General features: G+C 44.2%; 1 protein-coding gene across 1 annotated transcript in view; it reads right to left on the bottom strand.

The window, feature by feature from the left end:
- The window catches only part of SLC38A8 (solute carrier family 38 member 8), a 36,999-nt gene that overhangs the window by 11,879 nt on the left and 4,557 nt on the right, over positions 1-20,563 (bottom strand). The window contains exons 2-7 of the mRNA XM_083164206.1: positions 13,062-13,260; positions 12,822-12,978; positions 7,613-7,711; positions 4,304-4,364; positions 2,207-2,321; positions 1,394-1,541 (exon numbers count right to left, since the gene is read on the bottom strand). Coding sequence (XP_083020332.1) covers positions 1,394-1,541; positions 2,207-2,321; positions 4,304-4,364; positions 7,613-7,711; positions 12,822-12,978; positions 13,062-13,260 — 779 coding nt within the window. The remainder of the gene's footprint in view (positions 1-1,393; positions 1,542-2,206; positions 2,322-4,303; positions 4,365-7,612; positions 7,712-12,821; positions 12,979-13,061; positions 13,261-20,563) is intronic.

The following is a 20,563-nucleotide window of genomic DNA, read 5'->3' as shown; positions in this document are numbered from 1 at the left end:
TTCAATGCCACGGGCAAGCATGCACAGCTCGCAGAGTCAGTATTCAACTAACCCTCCTGCATACGCCGTTTCCCCTTCAGCCCTGTGGCCACTAAAACAGAGACTCGCAGCTAAATGTAGCGGGCTCCCTACATTAGCTGCGAGCCTCTGAGAGCGAGGATTTCCCCGTAACATTGAACAGAGTGAGCGGCCGATGCGGGGGTTAACCAAAGATTGCTTGTTTTTTGCGATCCCTGCCGTTTAACCCCCTCGGCGGCCGCATTGAATATGGGCCCATATGTTAGGGGTCTAACATTCAGCCCTCCAGCTGCTTTGGAAGCATGCTCTGCCAGTTTTAGCATCCTTCAATGAAGGGTTGCTATAAGTCCCGGTTTTCCGAGGAACATACCGGAATATGGGTCTGTGCCCCCGCATACTGAAGACTGTCTTGGGAAAATTTAAATAGGAGCCTGGCTGAAAGTGCAGCAACTACCTGCAACCTAAAAAAGGACCCTACGCGAATTGTTAATTAAACTTTTAAAAAAAAATAATTAAAGCAATGATCAGAAAGACAGGGAAATGTTTATGCAGATGGTCATGGGATCAAATTAGATTTTTAGCTAGTAATTGTGAGGTCCTCCCAAATACTCTGCCTACAGGCTCTGCACAACCCCAAGCATTCTCCACCATGGTCCAGGCTGCCACTAGAAATTGTGGGGGCCGATACAGTTTTTCTAGTCGGGGGAAGAAAGCAGGGCATGGGCTTGTAAGCCAGCCAATTAGAGTGGCTGCCGGTACGAGAGCTCTGACTGGCTCACCAGCCGGTGCCACATTTTAATTGGCAGCCGGAGCTCAAGAAGCCTGCGCTCCGGGAGCAGTGTGCGTCGTTCAGCGCAGGCAGAATAGCAGAAGCAGTCGGGGAGACAGTGGACGAGGCCCTTCCCTGTTAGGGAGGCCAGGCACGGGACAGCTGTACCCGCAGCACCCCCCTTATGGTGGCCCTGTTCGAAATTTACCATATTATGAGTTCTGCAGCCTGTGAAAATCGCATCCTCTCCATGGGGGGACTTGGGATAGAGGCAACCAATGTAAAGTAATTGCTACTTGTAGGCTTAACCCCTTGAGTGGCAAGTAAATTTGTCAAAATTAGATATGAAAAATCGGCAAGCAAACATTTTTATTCATCATAATGACCTGTAATGTTACCTTATATAGGAAGTATAATTTTTATTTTAATGTATAAACAAATGTGAAACACTGGCATCTCTCAGATGTTGATACTCAAAAGGGTTAATATATAGAGGGCTTGTACAGAGTTAGAAATCTAATAACGTGACCCATAACGAGGTTATTTGGATGAAAAAAAAAAAAAACACATCATTGTGCATGGAATCCCCCCAGGCAAACGTCTTACCTCCCCAGCAGCAGGATAATTGGATAGATGGTGACAATGGATATGACGAACAGCAGCCTGGCTATTATGACCATCACATCATTCCCTGGATACGACATTAAAATATCAGCAGCTACATGGTCTCCAAATGTGAGGAACCCATAGACACCTGGGAGAGGAGCACAGAGCAGGTATTGTAAGCAACGTGGAGTCCGGAGGGGACAACGCTTTTCTGCACTCTCGCTCTGTAGAGAAAGGCTGCCAACATCATCGTCTGCCCCAGGCAGCTCCTAGCAGAATACTGTGCAGACTTCCCAAACTATGAAACATTAATGCACTGACAACATCTAATCCGTGCATTTTTCTTTTGTCTTTTTGTTGTGGTTGACTGGTTGCGTGTTAGTTGCCATGCTACAGAGTTTTCTGATTTGATCAAGGCTTTTTCAGGCAACCTGGACTTCACCCTGTTTACAATCATTTTGGAAAGACTGAGTGGAGTGCCCAGACCAATAAAGGTTCAACTCTATAAAGAATACCACCCATGAGGACCAACAAGGCCACACCCCTGAGCTGCATAAAACTAAAGCAGTCTTGAAGCATTGCAACGCAAACCATTAAAACAAATGCAGAAAAGTATCACTGTCAAATAGATAACACAACCATGCATGGCCTTTAAGGCTAACCCTGCAACTAGAATTTCTAGCCATTACAATCAGACCATGACAAAAAAAAAAAAAAAAAAAATTGCCTATGTCCTTTTGAATATAAATGCCAAAAGAATTCCATGTAATCAGCACCATATAAAGTTTTAAAAAACACACCACACAACTCTACCTGTTAGGGAGTAGATGACCAGGCAGATGATCATGGACACCACAGACACTGCAATCCAGTTGGACAGACACTTGTTCTTCATGCTGCTGTAAATGGTGACACTTGCTTCGTGGCACTGCAAGACACAAATTAGTCAGAATGATGGTCAAATCATAATAGTTTATATGGTGCCACAAGTGTTCCGCAGCGCTTTACGTTATATAAAGTGAGCAAGACAAGGACTTACAGTATAAGACGATTTAGGACAAGTACATGGTAAGTAAAGAGTTACATCAGGGGACAGTACACTGAAATTATTAGGGTGGCAGAGACCGAGGGTTAGGTGCCATTGAAAGGACGGAAGTAAATAGTGCAAGAGGGAAAATCACATGTTGAGAGGGGGTCCTGCTCATTAAAGCTTACATTCTGAAGGGGAGGGCCAAACAGACAGGAGTGACACAGAAGGGGTATAAGTGAGCATGTAACAGGGTTAGGATCACAGACGGCTGGGTTTGGTGAAATGGGTCTTGAGAGTCCAGTTAAAACTTTTATAGAGAGGTGGAGAGTCTGAAAGAGGATTCCAAAGATATTGAGCACAATGGACAAAACCTTGGAGGCAGGAGTGAGAGGAAGTAACCAGTTGGCAGGAAAGGTGGTGGGTATTTGTTGAGCGAAGAGGGCGGGTGGGAATGCAAAGGGAGATCTGTAAATGAGAGAAGACCGGGTGAGAAGCTTGAGCTGGGTTCAGAAGCTGGAGGGCTTGTAAGAGAGGGGAGGTGGACATTGTACGTTTGGAGAAGATAAGCCGGGCAGCAGCATGGAGGACAGATTGGACTGGAGAAAGAAGTCAGGGAGACCAGATAGGAGATTATAGTAGTCTAGTCTGGATAGGACTAGTGAGTGGATGAGGGTCTTTGATGCATTCTGGGTTATCAAGAGTCTGATCCCAAAAAAGATAAGACTGACCAGTGCTGAGTGATTCTATACAGAACATTGCAGAAGATCTGCACTGAAGTCACACAGGCACATTGAGAGCTATGGAACTCAGTTACTCGCTGGGCCAGTGGTCTGCAGCTTATATCGGCTCATCCCTGTAGAGAGTCAGACCCGCTTTAATAAAGAGCACATTTGAAGCCCACCACCATCTATGTAAAACAGGTTTCTATAGGAGCATGTTAATAAGGGGCAAGATTATTGGAGATGAAGGTTCCCCTATCTTTGCAGCTGCCATGATGGGGCAAATAAACTTATACCGTGTTCTCAATGCCAGTGAGAAATACACGGCCTAAACTAAAGTGACGGGGACTGCAGAGACGGACCCCCATTCTCACTGCAAGGCAAATTCCCGGTAGAAGAAGAAGTTCTACCCAGTCATTTGCCTTTTAACACAGGTTTTTCTGCAGTGTGAACAGGTCAACCCGTGTCTGCATTCCCAGATCTCAAACGCTGGTAAAAAGGGTTTTACCCTATGAGATCCGGATATGCGACCCATTCACACTGCAGAAAAAACCATGTTAAAAAGGCAAATTCCTGGGTTGACATGATAGACCTGGGAATTTGCCTGCAGTGAGAATGGGGTATTAGTTGGCCTGCTCTGTCTCCCCTTAATGACACCCCCTCTCCCCCTTATACATTGTCAAGTATAGAAGAGGCATAGCCCAAACATAGTAGGGGAATGGCTATACCTACTTACCCCTACAGAGACCAGGGTAATCTCTACCCACTCCTTCCCTATCTGTGCCCACAGCCCCACACAAACAGGTAGCTCTGCTCTTCTACCACAGCACTAGTCAAAGAAGGGGACTCACCCTCCACCATATGAGGGTAATCTGGAAGAACATCCTTTTTCTGGCTGAGAGAAAGAAGAATTTATGGACCAGCATCCATCTCTCTCTGCACTGTAAGTAAATTTAATGATCAATCTGTTTCTTGAAAACCTAAACTATTTTTGGATTCCAGAAATTCGTTCCCTTTCTTGTTAGCTAGAGGTGACAGAAGACATGTGTAGGTAAGTCTCTGCCTTTGCTTCTGGGTGTTACTGTGCAAACACTCCCTATGTTATCACCCAACCCAATACATGCGACAACCCCTCAGACCACCTCTACCAGAGAAAGTTACCTGAAAGCCGAAGCAGATTGTGGGGATCACACTGAACATTGAGGCCACTGAAGAGGCAGTGCTGGAAGAGAAACACAGGACATAAGCTAAAGGCCATTTAATGCAGCCTACATTGGACCAGAGGGCAGAGGAAGACTCAGAGAGTGCTGATCTTCATTCACCATAGGAGCATTTATATACACCGGATTGGCACGGACTCCTCAAAATCTAAAAATTGCCAGTGAAAGAGCAAGCGAGAAGGATTTTTTTTTTTAACTTATAACTATATCAATTGGGGATACGGTCATTGGGTCTACAGCAAGTTAGTCGACAAGCATTGGGTCAAAGTTAACATGGGGTTTATGAGCCGACAGGCAGTATTTCATGCCCTACCATCCACTAGGGCTGGGCAACACCAGCCCTCCAGATGTTAATGAACTACACATCCCAGGATGCTTTGCCTTAGTTTTGCTATGTGGCCATGCTGAAACTGATGCAAGGCATGCTGGGATGTATAGTTCATTAACATCTGGAGGGCCGGTGTTGCCCAGCCCTGCACTAGGGTGTGGTGGGCGGTGCACTGGAAAGTGTCCATGTCGACATTTGGGTGAAAAACCCCATGTCGACCAACTTTCTGTAGACCAAACGATCCCAACCCCTCAAATGTATGTACAGGATGGAGGCGCATATATCCCTATAACTGTCAGATACACATAGATCATGTAGTTTTACTATATTCCACTTCCCCACAGCCAGTCTAGCACAAGAGCTCCTCGTACATTATTAATACTACAGTGTTTTAGAACAGAGCCCATTAAACCCATATAGATAGTAAACACAAATCATGTCTATGGATTTTAAAACTCGTAGTTCATAATGTCGGTTGGCAGATTTATCGGAATATTCTGACGTTTTTAGATGGAGATCATCCATTACTGCATAAATTTATTGCGTGTATTAAATCTGTGTTATGCAGTCCCATTTATTAACATACAGAGGATAGTTGGAGGAAATGGATGCACACAGCGGTTAGGTCGGCTTTAATACTTAGCATTACTGCTGACCATTGTGCAAGGCGGCAGCATAGATCACAGATTTAATTAATGCAATCATTTCAAAGAAATCCATGGTCAATTTTACAAAGAGTCAGCTTCTGCAAATTGGAGACTTCTTATTCCCTGCACTGGTAATGTAATTTGATTGCAGTCTGCTTGTACTGGTTAATATCCATTAGAGGATCTTAAAAATATTTATAGTGAATCGCACTAAACGCCCCAATATATGTTCTACACAGTCTAGTGACATTCAGGGCCACCGAGAATGGGACCCTGGTCCGACCCCCTCCTCCTCCCAGGCAGTAGCAGCAGCACACCTATCTGACAGCTCATGCTGAGCCTGCTGCTGAAGAGGTGGGGAATAACACAAACACCCCCGTAATCATTTTTTTTTGGGGGGGGGGGGGGGGGGGGGAGATAACCAAGGGAGGTGGCCACGCTAAAAGCCCCTGCCTTGATCCGCTTAATGGCCTGTATTTTGGGGGGCAGGGTTTCCTTTTTGTATTGACAGTGTGTTATTGCTCTAATAAATTCTTAATTAATCAACACATTTATAACCACAATAGACAAGTATTCCCAGCAAGGGTTGAAGAGAAATGTAAAGCCAAGGATTTTCAACAAGGAATAAAGAGCATAGGCAGCTGACCTGATGACCATACCACTACCTCACCCCTCAAAGTTCTTAATTAAATTAATACCCCTTTCAGAAATGGGACCCACCAATTACCTGGCATTTTGAGTGCCGGGTGCAGTCTGACCCCCTTTCACACATGAAAGCATGTTACCGGGTTAAAAACAGTCAACCCGTTAATTTTCTGAAAACACGGGTCATTTGTGTAGTGTAAAAGGGTCTACCCAGGACGACGACCCCGGTAAAAAGCAGGAGATTTAAGACCCAGGTAGACCCTTTCACACTACACAAATAACCAGGTATAACTGCTTCACCCAGTAATTTGCAGTTATGTCTGAAAGGGGTATAACTAATCAATCCTTCTTTCCTTTATCTGCCTTCCAAATCGTAGTTTATGCTGTGTTCACACTGAGTGTGAACACACCTTTTACCCAGCATTTTAATGCCGGTGACTTCGGCACCAGACCCAGTTGTCACTGCTCAGGCAAATTCCCGGGAGAAGCAGTTCTACCTGGTAATTTGCCTTTTAACATGTTTTTATGCAGTGTGAACGGGTCAACCCGTGTGTGCATACCCGGATCTCAAACACTGATAAAAAGCAGGGTTGGAGACCCGGAATTTTGACACAGGTTGACCCGTTCACACTGAAAAAATAAAAAAGAAGTGTGTCTACATGCTAGACATGGGAATTTGCCTAGCAGTGCGAACGGGGTATTCTAAAATGGTCATCCTGTGTGCCAATGTTTCATAGCTGTGTTAGTCTTTTAAACGGCCTTGTTTGTGCCTCTGCTCCATTTAGCCTTTGGACAATATTGGTGAATATTACAAGTTGTGAGGTTATCAACACTGACTGAAATGTAAGGTTATTGAGGTTAATACTGTAGGAACAAAAAGGTACCTATTCAGAGCTGATCGCTGTTGTGCAAATTTGTGGCAATTAAAATCGGACAACTGTGCATGCATACAGATCCTATTGCGCAGTCACGAGGCCAAAAAGGCGGATGGCAAGTTGCAAATGGACTTCCAGCCAATCAGCGACCCCTTGGAAAGTCATTTGCAGACTTGAACAGGGTGGGACTATGTCTGGGCAGCAACTATAGTGGTGTACGGATGGTGTAATGGTTAGCATTACTGCCTCACAGCACTGAGGTCATGGGATCGATCCCCACCATGTGCGAAGTTTATATATTCTCCCTGTGCTTGTGTGGGTTTACGCCGAGTACTCCGGTTTCCTCCCACAATCCAAAAATATACTGGTAGGTTAAATGGCTCCCAACAAATGAACCCTATAATGTCTGTGTGCGTGTACATGTGGTAGAGTGTAAGCTCCACTGGGGCAGGGACTGATGTGAGTGGTCAAATATTCTCTGTAAAGCGCTGCGGAATGTGTGCGCTACAGAAATAACTATCTGATCGCAGGGCTTTGCAAAATTTCCCATCAGGTCTGAATTTGGCCTAAATTACAGGTGTCTAGCAGGTCAAATGCCAAAAACAAATGAAGATGAATCTGGATCCAAAAAGCAGTGCACAGCTCTAGTTAGCATGTGACTGTAGGGTATTTAACCAGCAATGCAAATAGTGCACTGTGATAAAATGTACACGCACCATCACAGAACCAATCAGGGTCCCACATACAGTACTCACGTAGAATATTCCCGCTTATGGAATACGCTATGCTCCATCATGTAGTACCGCACGATGATCACCACAGTCAGGTAACAGGCCGCCAAGGTCCCAAGAATACTGAAGAGCAGATAAAAAAAAAAAAAAAAAAAAATTAAATACATCGTTTGTCACCATAGACTAATAGGGGGGGGGGTCTAATACCAGGTACGACAATATGATTTATGGCCACAATTTTAAAAGGACAAACGCTTTTAGCTAGTTATGCTTTGGTATAAATTGTCCTTTGACATTTATGCAATTAGATGTGACGAGTTTTAGACCCTCCACATTAACACTTAATTACTGCATCAATTCCCAACGGAGGCTGTAACCATACACAATGTAATCATACTACAGGCATGCACTTAAGAACAATACAGTACCAGGGTGTAACATTTAGGGTTAGAGAACATGCATAAGTACTTGATATAATCTACTATAAAACTGCATGGGGTTTTGGCGAGAGGATACAAACTGGATTCATGGTACTCCCTTTACACCTAATTAAAGCAAACAATTACTACAAATTCCCAGCAAAACCATGAAGTAATGATAAAAATGCAGCACTGGCCAGGCAGGGGTTAAACAGGACTTCTGTTCGATAGACCCAAGCTCACAAGTCAAGGTTTTGACCAATGGTTGCCAGCCAACACCACATTCCCCGTTCACATTTTAAACCAGCACAAACAGCCATTTCCCGAGCACAGGAATCCACTTTGAGGCTTAAGGTCCATACACACTGGGCGACTATTCTCAGCGTGTATGGACAGTGCATACACACTGAGCGGCTTTCCCCTGCCCGGTGCCGACGGAGGGGGCTGTTTTGAGCGGCTTTCAGCTCAGTCGCCCAGTGCATATGGGCCTTTACCCCACAGCAAACCGACTATAGATATTAGGAGACCAACAGCAGGTCCAGTTTGTTAAGGTGTCCTGCGGAAAGCTTCGCTTAGAAGTACATTACACTAAGAGGACGATTCTGACCTGTTCATAGTGGCTTAATTCTGTCCCACCCTTAATGGTTGCGGATATGGGCATGTGCAAACCCCGGGAGCGGATGGCCGTACACATCCCCACCTGCAGTGCAGCATGTTTTTTTCCATTTTGAGAACAAATTTTGCGCTGTGATCAGGTCTGAATTAGACCCACAGTCAGAGACTTGAGCAAAATAGTATGACCCCCACTGTGAGCCAGTAGCAGGTAGTACAGACGCAGCACATACAGTACTTCTAAATGCCATGTAAAATGCCTGTTCACATGGACTATATTGGGTGGCACAGTGGTGAGTATTGCTGCCTCACAGCACTAGCATCAATTCCATACGAGGACTCATTTAGGTTGAGTTTGCATGTCCTACTTGTATTTACAGAATTCCGCCCGGTGTTCCCAGAAATAAACCGATAGGGTAACTGGATTTGGATAAAACTGTACCCTAGTACTGTGTTGTGTGCCGTAACCTCCAGTGGGGTAAGGACAGATATGAATCTGTATATAGTGCTGGACCTGAGTGCACCCAAGGAGGCTGAATCTCTGTAATAAGTACAGAGTGAGAAAGGTGCTATAGAATACTTCTAGTATACAGACACATAAGCACGAAGTATACAGACACATAAGCACCTAGCCTGATTAGTATCCCCACCACCGTCCCCGAGTACAGATACAACACTACAACAGCTGTGTGCCTTTAGGAGAACATGGAGTAATCTAGGTTGATCAGCACGGGCTGGCAATTAAATATGACAGCAGCAGATATTTCCTTGTCTCGTTTCATTGGTTTTGATTAAAATGACATCTTCTAAGAAACTTGCAAAAATGTAATAGATATCAAATTGCACTGCGATATTATAATAAAACCTTAATTTAAAAAAAATAAAAAAAATCACCCAAAACTACATAAGCGCGGGCCAGTGATAGATGGTTATTCTACTCAAACATCACTTCTAGGGCTTTCCCTCTGTATACTGAACATTGTGGTGGCATTATGTTATATTAATGGGCATATGGAAAGCCCAGTAGTGAGCGGGCAGGGAGGTATAACAGAATAGTCAACCAGTGATAAGAGATGGATGATGACATGGCAGTGTGCGTTTTTAAAGACTAGAGAGCTCCAGCTGCTGGTATTACACCTATGGGTTGTTAGGTTGACAGTCAAAAAGATTTTCAGGAACCTCCTGGCCAATCCGGGAGGGTAGGCAAGTATGACTGCTTTCAGCACAATAATATATTCCACTGGTATGGTAAAGTATGAACAAGTCATTTAATAAAACCATGCTGTAGTCATTGACAATAGCACTGGAATATAATATGATCAATAGAGCTGCCACCACACCATGCAGTGTAAGGGACAGAGCAGAGCTGCTGCACATGCCCAGTGTACCAGTTTCTTCTGCCACATTTACTGTATGTGTGGATCTGAGCCCTCAAACATGGACCAGAGAGCAGCTGCCAGGAGGAAGAGACAGGAGCCTTACCATGAAGCGGGAGATTGGGAGTTTAGAAAGTGCAGTACTGGTTCTGTGTGTATTTATTTATTTTGGCATGTTTAACCTTTTCCTGACCACTTAATTAAATGTTTGAAACCGCCTATACTATAGACTATCTGTACTGTTAAATATCAATACTGTATTCCATACAGTATCCAGTGTATTTATAAAAAAAAAAAACACGGACACTGAAGGTTACAAAGTTATTTTGTTTCTGTGCACCCGCAGTGCAGCATGGTTTGTCCATCTGCAAAGATTGCATCCCTGCTAAGAGGTAACCAATCAACTCCTAAGTTACAGGCTGCGATTGGAAAGTGACATGGGCAACCGGTTTCATAGTTTGGCAGATGTACCAAGCACCATAACGCAGCACATTCCAGAGTAGCAGAACCAATGCTTCCCCATTATCCGGAGTGGGATTTTAAATATAAGGGGATAGAGATCTATCACAGGGTTGCCTACTTCTGCGATGCCCTCTCTGGGAAAGGGCAGTCAGTTGTTTAAGGCAGGGCCAGGGCCGCTGACTGGGTGGGAAAGGGGGAGGATAGGGGCAGAGCTACAGCTATGTGATGCATTTTGAAACTTGGCCAGTGCGAACTCATCCTCATGGCCACACACCCCTGCCGTGCAGTGCTGGTATTGCATAGCCGGGAGTGGGGTATAATGACACGAACGTGTCATTTCGTCGCACCGATGAATGGGGTGTGGGACACAGGCAGAAATCCGGTAGGCTTGCCTCCCATTCCGGGAGGGAAAGCAACCCTGACACTTCATACAGAATCAATTCAGACTGACCGGGAACTGCAGTCAGCATTAAATATTGCATGGTCATGTGATCTAAGGTCAGGTGATCTAAGGTGTCCAATCATGCTAGCAACTGCTCAATCATTATACCATGCATATAATTATACATCAACAATACACAAACTGTCTCTTTGCCGTAGAGAAAGAGGTTAAAAAAAAAAAAAAAAAAAAAAAAAAAAAAAAAACCACGCTGAAATACACTTTTCCATTTAAAAAAAAAAGTTTTGTAAATCCTAAGACGGGAAGAACACATTAGCAGCCTACATCCAGGTGCATTCTGCCGGCTTTGATTTGTTACTTGTACCATTTTGTTGCCTGGAGAAATAGGTTGAGAAGGTCAGAGCGACCTAGATATCAGCTACTAAATTTAGAAGTTCTATTAGGATTATTGCCAATAGGAATATCTAGTGCTGCGGCTAGAAGTCTGGGTGCCCCTGGCAAAGGAAAGGACTTGCCCCCAACCAAAACAATTATCAGGTTTGTGCCGCAAGATATTATTCCCTATTATTTTTATAATAAAGAGCTACAAACCTAAATATCCAGGAACACCCAATGACACCCATTTTTTTATATGGCCACAGATGCAATAGCTGTGCACCCCGCATGCTAAAGGGTCTATAGATTGTAAGCTGGGCCCTCCTCGGTCCTAATGCAAGTCAGCTAAGGAGTAGGACCCGGGCCAACAGTTGGGAGTACCACCTGCATCATTTAATTCTGAGTGGGGCCTGGCATTGTGACATCTGTTAGGAGGCTCATTTACATTGAGGCCAGCTATGATTTCCCTATGGCCAGTATTGGACAGTGCATGGCGTGTCCATATGATACAGCCCCAAGGCTACTATTGCTGCTGTAGGATGAGGAGGACAAGGCACAGATAGCGGTGTACTCAGGCACAAGTCAGATGAATTAAGCAGCAATGTCAAAGACTGGAGCACCTGAAACGGAGGAAATGCATGCCAATGCCCTGGGTCACACAGGACATGGCACAAACAGGGGGCTCTGGAGCCACAAAGAAAAAAAGCACAGTATAAGACAATAGATTAATGGTCTACTTTAAGATCCATCACACAATGGTCACCCAATCAGAACAGCAACAAGACTGGGCTGCAGACCAGGCGGTTATTTCTCTCCAGTGTTTGGATCTCTGTGGATGTCCCAGGCCACGATAGAGGAAGACACGTGTAGGCGAGCCGCCCATGAGGCCTTCATCAATAATTTAATGAGCCACATGACCTGCTTTCACTGTACCTTATTAGAGTGGTAGTGCATACTATAGTAACATGCATAGAGAAATATGGTCGTTAGGTTGACATATCTTGGGTCGACAGTTTTGAAAGGTTGACACAAGCATTAGGGCAACATGAGTTTTTTACTATTTTAGCCAACAAGCAGTATTTTATGCCCCACCATCAACTAGATGTGAGGGAGACCAGAATAGTGTGTGAGGCACCGTGCCAGAAGCATGGCATGTGCATGCGGTACACAGACGGTGTTTATGTCGACATCCGTCACCAAGAACTCATGTTGGGGAGGGGGGGGGTTGTGTTTGTTGGTGGCCGCGGTGATTGGCAGTGCCTCTCTGCATACAGCCACCTCAGAGGCGGAACTACCATTGGTGCAGCAGGTGCATTGCACCAGGGCCCCAAAGACTAAGGGGCCCACTGCTACGCTCCATATTGTTAACTTGGATTGGAGTGGAGGAGGGGGGCCCAAATTATATATTTTGCACCTGGGCCAAATGACCACAAGTTCCGACACGGAGCCACCTCCACACTCCAAGACTTCTGGTAGGTACATTATCGCACGTCACGATCTCTCACCAATCTGTGACCTGCACATATACACGGAACATAGGTCAGCAGCCCCAGCCTATGAAGGGGTCACTAATGTAGATGTCACTTTACCTGGTGTATTTCTGAAAACTGATTTCCTTGGGTATAGAGAGTGGAAGGATGACCAGCAGACACAGGAGACTCATGATCAACCGGTTATCCACGTACCACGGCTGGAAGCTTTCCGCCACGGAATCCATGGTCACGTTTGGGCTTCTGGAGTCCCACACTGCACAAGAGCAGAATTCCCGTTATACAGAGAAGATTCACCCCTTATATTATACTAAGGAGATGTCACGAGCAACCACTCACGTTTCTCCAGCTGATCCTCCACCACGCGGAGAAAGGCTGCAGATATCATAAATAGGTTCAATACGAAGCAGATGCCGCAGAGTTTCCCTATAGCCGGGCCACAGATGTCTTTAACCACACCCTGGTACGTGGACTGGTTGCTGAGGGAGGACGCATATCCAAGGATTACCAGACCACTGATGAGAAAGACTAAGGAACCCTGGATACAAGTAAAGAGAAGAACAAACATTAAGCATTAACCTCTGAGGGAGCAACCAATTCCTATTACCGGTCTGATCAGCAACCAAAGGAAATGCTTGTAAAAAAAAGGAAGAAGGACGTATTCGCTATAGATTTGTGCTGCCTAGCAACCAGATACCTGTGCAAAACCACTCATCAGCTGACCAGACGCTCTATCATATGTACGGGGCAGGCAATACAGTAGGGAGTTAAAGTATTACACACATTTATCCTGCACTTATACAACTGCAGTGCACTCCACAGTTGCTAATTTTTGCCCAACGGTCATTTTTGGGCTATTCAATTAAACCTGTTTTTATCAGCTTTAAAAAAAAAAAAAAAAAAAAGTCCTATTTTCAGGCGATAACACATGAGGCCATCACGTCCCTGGAGGCTGGTCATGATCTATTCTCCCCGTGCTTGCGTGGGTTTCCTCCGGGTGCTCCGGTTTCCTCCCACAATCCAAAAATATACTGGTACGTTAATTGGCTCCCAACAAATGAACCCTAGAATGTCTGTGTGTGCGCGTGTATATGTGGTAGGGAATATAGATTGTAAGCTCCAATCTATACTCTGTAAAGCGCTGCGGAATATGTGTGCGCTATATAACTGGTAATAAATTGATTATACAGAGTATGACACCCCCTAAGTGCCAGGCAAATAATTAGCTGTGGTAAATTACCACTGCTAATAGGATAATGGCCTTAGATAGGAAATGTTATCTAATGGGTTAATGCATATTTTATAACAAGAAGGATGAATAATGGAAGTTATATCTGTGGTGAGAAATAGGAGCCTATCTTTGGGAGAATTAGATATATTCTGGTGAAGTGATAAAGTGGCTGGTGATAATGCAGCAGCCAATCAGCTCCTAAAGGCCCATACACACTACTGATTTAACCAATTTGTCTTTAGGACCAATTTTTGTCTGTCTTCCATGTGTAGGAGCAAGTGGTCAATTGTCATTTGAATTTCCAGATTTTCATTCCAACCAGCCAGATTGGAAAGATAATCTTCTAGTGTGTATGGGCCTTAACTGGCATGTTACAGGCTGGGTGCGAAATCACTTTCCACTTTATCACTTCTCCAAGCTTAATAAATCTGCCCCTAAAACATGGCCATGGACTTATACAATTTAGGCCGGCGGATGGAGCTGCGAAATCAGGTGAAAAGTGCCAGGTTCCATACGATGCACAGTACCGTGCACATCGGATCGGAACTGGAGATTGCAAGTGCTGCACGTAGAATTTCCAGGATCTGGTAATACTCGCTGGGGGTGCCTACGATACACTGGATCAAGCTTCAAAAGTGATAATCAGCCCCCCCAACTAGGGTGACCTACTCATCCCTTTTATCCGGGACACATTATTTAAGGGCCCCATACATCAGCAATTAATTGTGACAATTTTCAGATATGGAGATGATTGCCACAATTAATTTTAGATGTGTGGGCTCCCCCTTTTGGCAATCCCAATCACAATCGCCAATCGATTGCTTAATCAGGTTTTTAAACATGTTTAATAATCTAGTATTATCTGCAGATCTTTTTTATATGTGTGGGCATTCCCAATTCGTTTTCTTCATCTATTTACATTATGAACAGCTGAAATGACAATCGATTGGGGCAATTTCCAGATATGAAGATGCAATTTCCAGATATGAAGATGGAAAAATCTGCCGATCACTGAAATAAATCTGTAATGTGTGGGCAAAGTCAGATAGATTGTAAAATCCATTTATCTGGCCAAAATATCCCTATATCTGAAAATCCATAAATTGTGATTGCTGATGTATGGGGCCCATTACTCAGGTTCTGTGGCTGGCTTTCACCTGGTTTTAAACTGCCACACCTCAAGACTCCATTTCACCTAGTTTTAAACGGCCACAGAACCTGTGTAATTAATATGTGTCCCGGATTAAAGGGATGAGTTGGTCACCCTACCCCCAAATGTCATTATCCAACCCCATTATGTAACCTGACAGTTAAGGGCTGGTGGTTTATTGCTGTCCACATCTGGCCCATTGTATTCTAAAGGACCGCATACAATGTATCACACAGGTTCCCAAACTCAGTCCACAGGAAACCACACAGTGCATGTTTTTCAGGTTTCCTCACAGAATCATAAGCAAAATAACTAACTCCACCTGTGGATCTTTTAAAATGAGTCAATGAGTAATGAATACACCTGCCGGGTGACATGGAAAGTGGGAACTGTGTGGGGTCCTGAGGACAGAGTTTGAGCACCCCTGATGTATCGTATAGGGTCCAGCCACTGGTGCACCCGCCAGCTCCCCGGCAGGCAGTTGGTGAGGGATCTGCCTCTTTAGGGCAAAACATATCAAACTTTCCAGCTACAGTAGTTACAAATCTAGCAAAGTCTACAAGATAACAGAAAATGACTGGTTGCCATGGGCTACAGTAGATGCTAAGGTCTCAAGGAGGTTCACACACATGAAAGCGGAGAATGTAATGGATTTTGAATATCGAAGCATTCACCATCAACCAGACTACAGCTCAGTCCTTAACCCCTTCCTGACAGAGCCAGTTTTTGCGTTCCTGACAGAGCCCTTTTTTTCAAATCTGACATGTCTCACTTAAGTGGGGATAACTTTTTTTTGCTTTTACTTATCCCAGTGATTTTGAGATTGTTTTTTCGTGACACATTGTACTTCAAATTAGTGGTAAATTTGGGTCGATACAGTCTGTGTTTTTTTGTGAAAAATACCAAAATATCGTGAAAAAATGGAAAATTTAGCGATTTGCAAAATGTTAAATTTTCTGCTTGTGAGACAAATAATCTTACCACTCAAAATAGTGAATAACTAACATAGACCATATGTCTACTTTATCAAACACTGATTTTTTTAGGGACCAGTTCAGTTCTGATGTGACTTTGAGGGACTTGTATGTGAGACACCCCCATAAATGATGCCATTTCAAAAACTGCACCCCTCACAGTATTCAAAACAGCATTTTGGAAGTTTGTTAACCCTTTAGGTGTTTCACAGGAATTAAAACAAAGTGTAGGTGAAATTTCAAAATTTCTTTTTTTTTGCAGATTTGCAATTTTAATACATTTTTCTAAGGAACACAGTACATTTTACTAGAGAAATGTGACTGAAAATTGATTCCCCCAATTCTTTTGTTTTCATAAATATCCTATATGTGGCCCTAGTGTGCACGGTGACCAAACCACAGGCTTCATAATAGAAGGAGCACCTACTTGATTTTGGAGCCTCCTTTTTATGAGATTATTTTTTAGGCACCATGTAGGTTTCTAGGCACCATAAGATGCTAAAAGTTAGGAACCCCCCCACAAGTGACCCCATTTTGCAAACTACACCCCTCAGGGAATTCATCTAGGGGTATAGTGTACATTTCAAACCCCCAGGGGTTTCACCAATTGTGGTACAACTGGGCAGTGAAAATGAAAAATTTTTTTTTTTACACAAAAATACAGTTCTGGCTCCAAATTTGTCATTTTCAGAAGGTATGAAGGAGAAAAAGCACCCCAAAATCTGTGCCCCAATTTCTCCCGAGTACGGCAATGCCTCACATGTGACCAAAAAATACCAGTTGGGTGCATGGCAGGACTCAGAAGGGAAGGAGTGATTTTTGGATTTTGCAGCTCAGATTCTGGTGGAATTTTGGTGGGTGCTATGTCGCATTAGCAAGACCCCCCAAGCACCAATACAGTGGAACCCCCCCACAAGTCACCCCATTTTGAAAACTACACCCCTCAGGGAATTCATCTAGGGGTATAGTGTACATTTCAAACCCCCAGGGGTTTCACCAATTTTGATACAAGTGGGCAGTGAAAATGAAAAATTACATTTTTTTACACAAAAATGCAGTTCTGGCTCAAAATTTTTCATTTTCAGAAGGTATGAAGGAGACAAAGCACCCCAAAATCTGTGCCCCAATTTCTCCCGAGTACGGCAATGCCTCACATGTGACCAAAAAATACCATTTGGGTGCATGGCAGGACTCAGAAGGGAAGGAGTGATTTTTGGATTTTGCAGCTCAGATTCTGGTGGAATGTTGGTGGGTGCTATGTGGCATTAGCAAGACCCCCCAAGCACCAATACAGTGGAACCCCCCCACAAGTCACCCCATTTTGCAAACTACACCCCTCAGGGAATTCATCTAGGGGTATAGTGTACATTTCAAACCCCCAGGGGTTTCACCAATTTTGATACAAGTGGGCAGTGAACATGAAAAATTACATTTTTTACACAAAAATGCAGTTCTGGCTCAAAATTTTTCATTTTCAGAAGGTATGAAGGAGAAAAAGCACCCCAAAATCTGTGCCCCAATTTCTCCCGAGTACGGAAATGCCTCACATGTGACCAAAAAATACCAGTTGGGTGCATGGCAGGACTCAGAAGGGAAGGAGTGATTTTTGGATTTTGCAGCACAGATTTTGGTGGAATGAATGGTGGGTGCTATGTTGCACCAATACAGTGGAACCCCCCCACAAGTCACCCCATTTTGCAAAGTACACCCCTCAGGGAATTCATCTAGGGGTATAGTGTACATTTCAAACCCCCAGGGGTTTCACCAATTTTGATACAAGTGGGCAGTGAAAATGAAAAATTACATTTTTTTACACAAAAATGCAGTTCTGGCTCAAAATTTTTCATTTTCAGAAGGTATGAAGGAGACAAAGCACCCCAAAATCTGTGCCCCAATTTCTCCCGAGTACGGCAATGCCTCACATGTGACCAAAAAATACCATTTGGGTGCATGGCAGGACTCAGAAGGGAAGGAGTGATTTTTGGATTTTGCAGCTCAGATTCTGGTGGAATTTTGGTGGGTGCTATGTCGCATTAGCAAGACCCCCCAAGCACCAATACAGTGGAACCTCCCCACAAGTCACCCCATTTTGAAAACTACACCCCTCAGGGAATTCATCTAGGGGTATAGTGTACATTTCAAACCCCCAGGGGTTTCACCAATTTTGATACAAGTGGGCAGTGAACATGAAAAATTACATTTTTTACACAAAAATGCAGTTCTGGCTCAAAATTTTTCATTTTCAGAAGGTATGAAGGAGAAAAAGCACCCCAAAATCTGTGCCCCAATTTCTCCCGAGTACGGCAATGCCTCACATGTGACCAAAAAATACCAGTTGGGTGCATGGCAGGACTCAGAAGGGAAGGAGTGATTTTTGGATTTTGCAGCACAGATTCTGGTGGAATGAATGGTGGGTGCTATGTTGCACCAATACAGTGGAACCCCCCCACAAGTGACCCCATTTTGCAAACTACACCCCTCAGGGAATTCATCTAGGGGTATAGTGTACATTTCAAACCCCCAGGGGTTTCACCAATTTTGATAAAACTGGGCAGTGAACATGAAAAATTACATTTTTTTACACAAAAATGCAGTTCTGGCTCAAAATTTTTCATTTTCACAAGGAATGAAGGAGACAAAGCACCCCAAAATCTGTGCCCCAATTTCTCCCGAGTACGGCAATGCCTCACATGTGACCAAAAAATACCAGTTGGGTGCATGGCAGGACTCAGAAGGGAAGGAGTGATTTTTGGATTTTGCGGCTCAGATTCTGGTGGAATGAATGGTGGGTGCTATGTGGCATTAGCAAGACCCCCGAAGCACGGTGAAATTATGAACCTAATATTCCATAGATGTGTGGTATATTTTAAAACACTCCTTTATACATAGGCCGGGTTTGTCGGGGCAAGTGTCACACTGGAAAATAGTTTGCTTTCTTATTCCCTTTTTATAGCAAACTTTGCACCTTTTTTGTGTCCTGCCCTTTTTTCCAGTGGAGGGGATTTCATCAGGAAAATGCTGCCCTGGTACAATACGGGGGCCAGTACTAGAAGTACTGGGGCCCTCTGCCTGCTGGTTCCCAAATATTAGGCCCTTTATGACTTCCTCTTGAAAGTGCATAAATGTCCCCCTCTGGCCGGTAGAACGGAATAGCACGTAAGCGTTATACAGTGCCATCTGGATGATATACACGGCCACCTTCTTGTACCAGATTTTTGTTTTCCGCAGGGCACTGTACGGCTTCAGTACCTGATCTGAAAGATCCACTCCGCCCATGTACCTATTGTAATCCAGGATACAATTAGGTTTGGAGGTGTGGGTACTGGTACCTCGTACAGGGACGGAGGTGGTACTGTCTCCGTGAATTGTTGTCAGTATAAGGACATCCCTCTTGTCCTTATATTTGACCAACAACATATTTTCGTTGCATATTCCCCTGCTTTCACCCCTTCTCATTACTTGGGCAATGTGCGTTTTTGGGAGGCCTCTTTGGTTCTTGCGCACAGTACCGCAAGCTGCTGTACCTCTTGAACCAAGGGCCTTAAACAGGGGGATGCTAGTGTAAAAGTTATCCACATAGAGGTGATAACCTTTATCCAGGAAGGGGTGCACTAAATCCCAGACAATTTTCCCACTAACACCTACGAGGGAGGGGGGGCATTCTGGCGGTTGAATTCTTGAATCCTTCCCTTCATAAACCCTAAACCTGTGGGTGTACCCTGAGGTGCTTTCACACAGTTTATACATTTTTATGCCATACCTTGCCCTCTTACTGGGAAGGTACTGGCGGAATTTAGCCCTTCCTTTAAAATGTATAAGGGACTCGTCGATACAAATAAATTTTTCAGGGATGTACACCTCTTCAAATTTGGCACTGAAATGATCAATGACCGGCCTGACTTTGAATAGCCGGTCAAAGGTGGGATCATCTCTGGGTGGGCACTGTGCATTATCGGTGTAATGTATAAATTTAAGAATTGTCTCAAATCGAGTCCGGGGCATGGCCATACGGTAAAATGGAGTACTGTACAGAACATCTGTACTCCAATATTGCCTAATTTCTGGCTTTTTTACTATGCCCATATGAAACACCAGACCCCAAAACGTCATCATCTCTACTGCATCTACAGGGGTCCACCTAGCAAATGATGACGTGGGGTTTTGAGCAATAAACTGCTGGGCATATAAATTAGTTTGGTCCACCATTAAATTTATAAAATCATCAGAGAAAAATAATTTGAAAAAGTCAATTTCTCTGAGACCTGTGGAATCAAATTGGATTCCTGGCATGGCCAAAAACTCAGGAACCTGGGGCTCAAAATTGTCTGGTGGTGGGGTCCATACTAGATCAATTATTGGGGGGGGAATCTCAGCTGATCTACGGGGGCGTCTTTGAGGGGGTCCCTCATCACCAGAGGAGGAAGAGGAGCTTAAGACGAATCCTTCAAATTCCCCGCTTGCATCACTGCCTGTGTCAGAGTCAGAG

Source organism: Crinia signifera, chromosome 11, assembly GCF_055691185.1.
Source record: "Crinia signifera chromosome 11, ASM5569118v1, whole genome shotgun sequence".
In the NCBI taxonomy this organism is placed as follows: Eukaryota; Metazoa; Chordata; class Amphibia; order Anura; family Myobatrachidae; genus Crinia; species Crinia signifera.
Note: the sequence above shows the minus strand (reverse complement) of the source record. Positions and strands in the feature narration are given on the sequence as shown.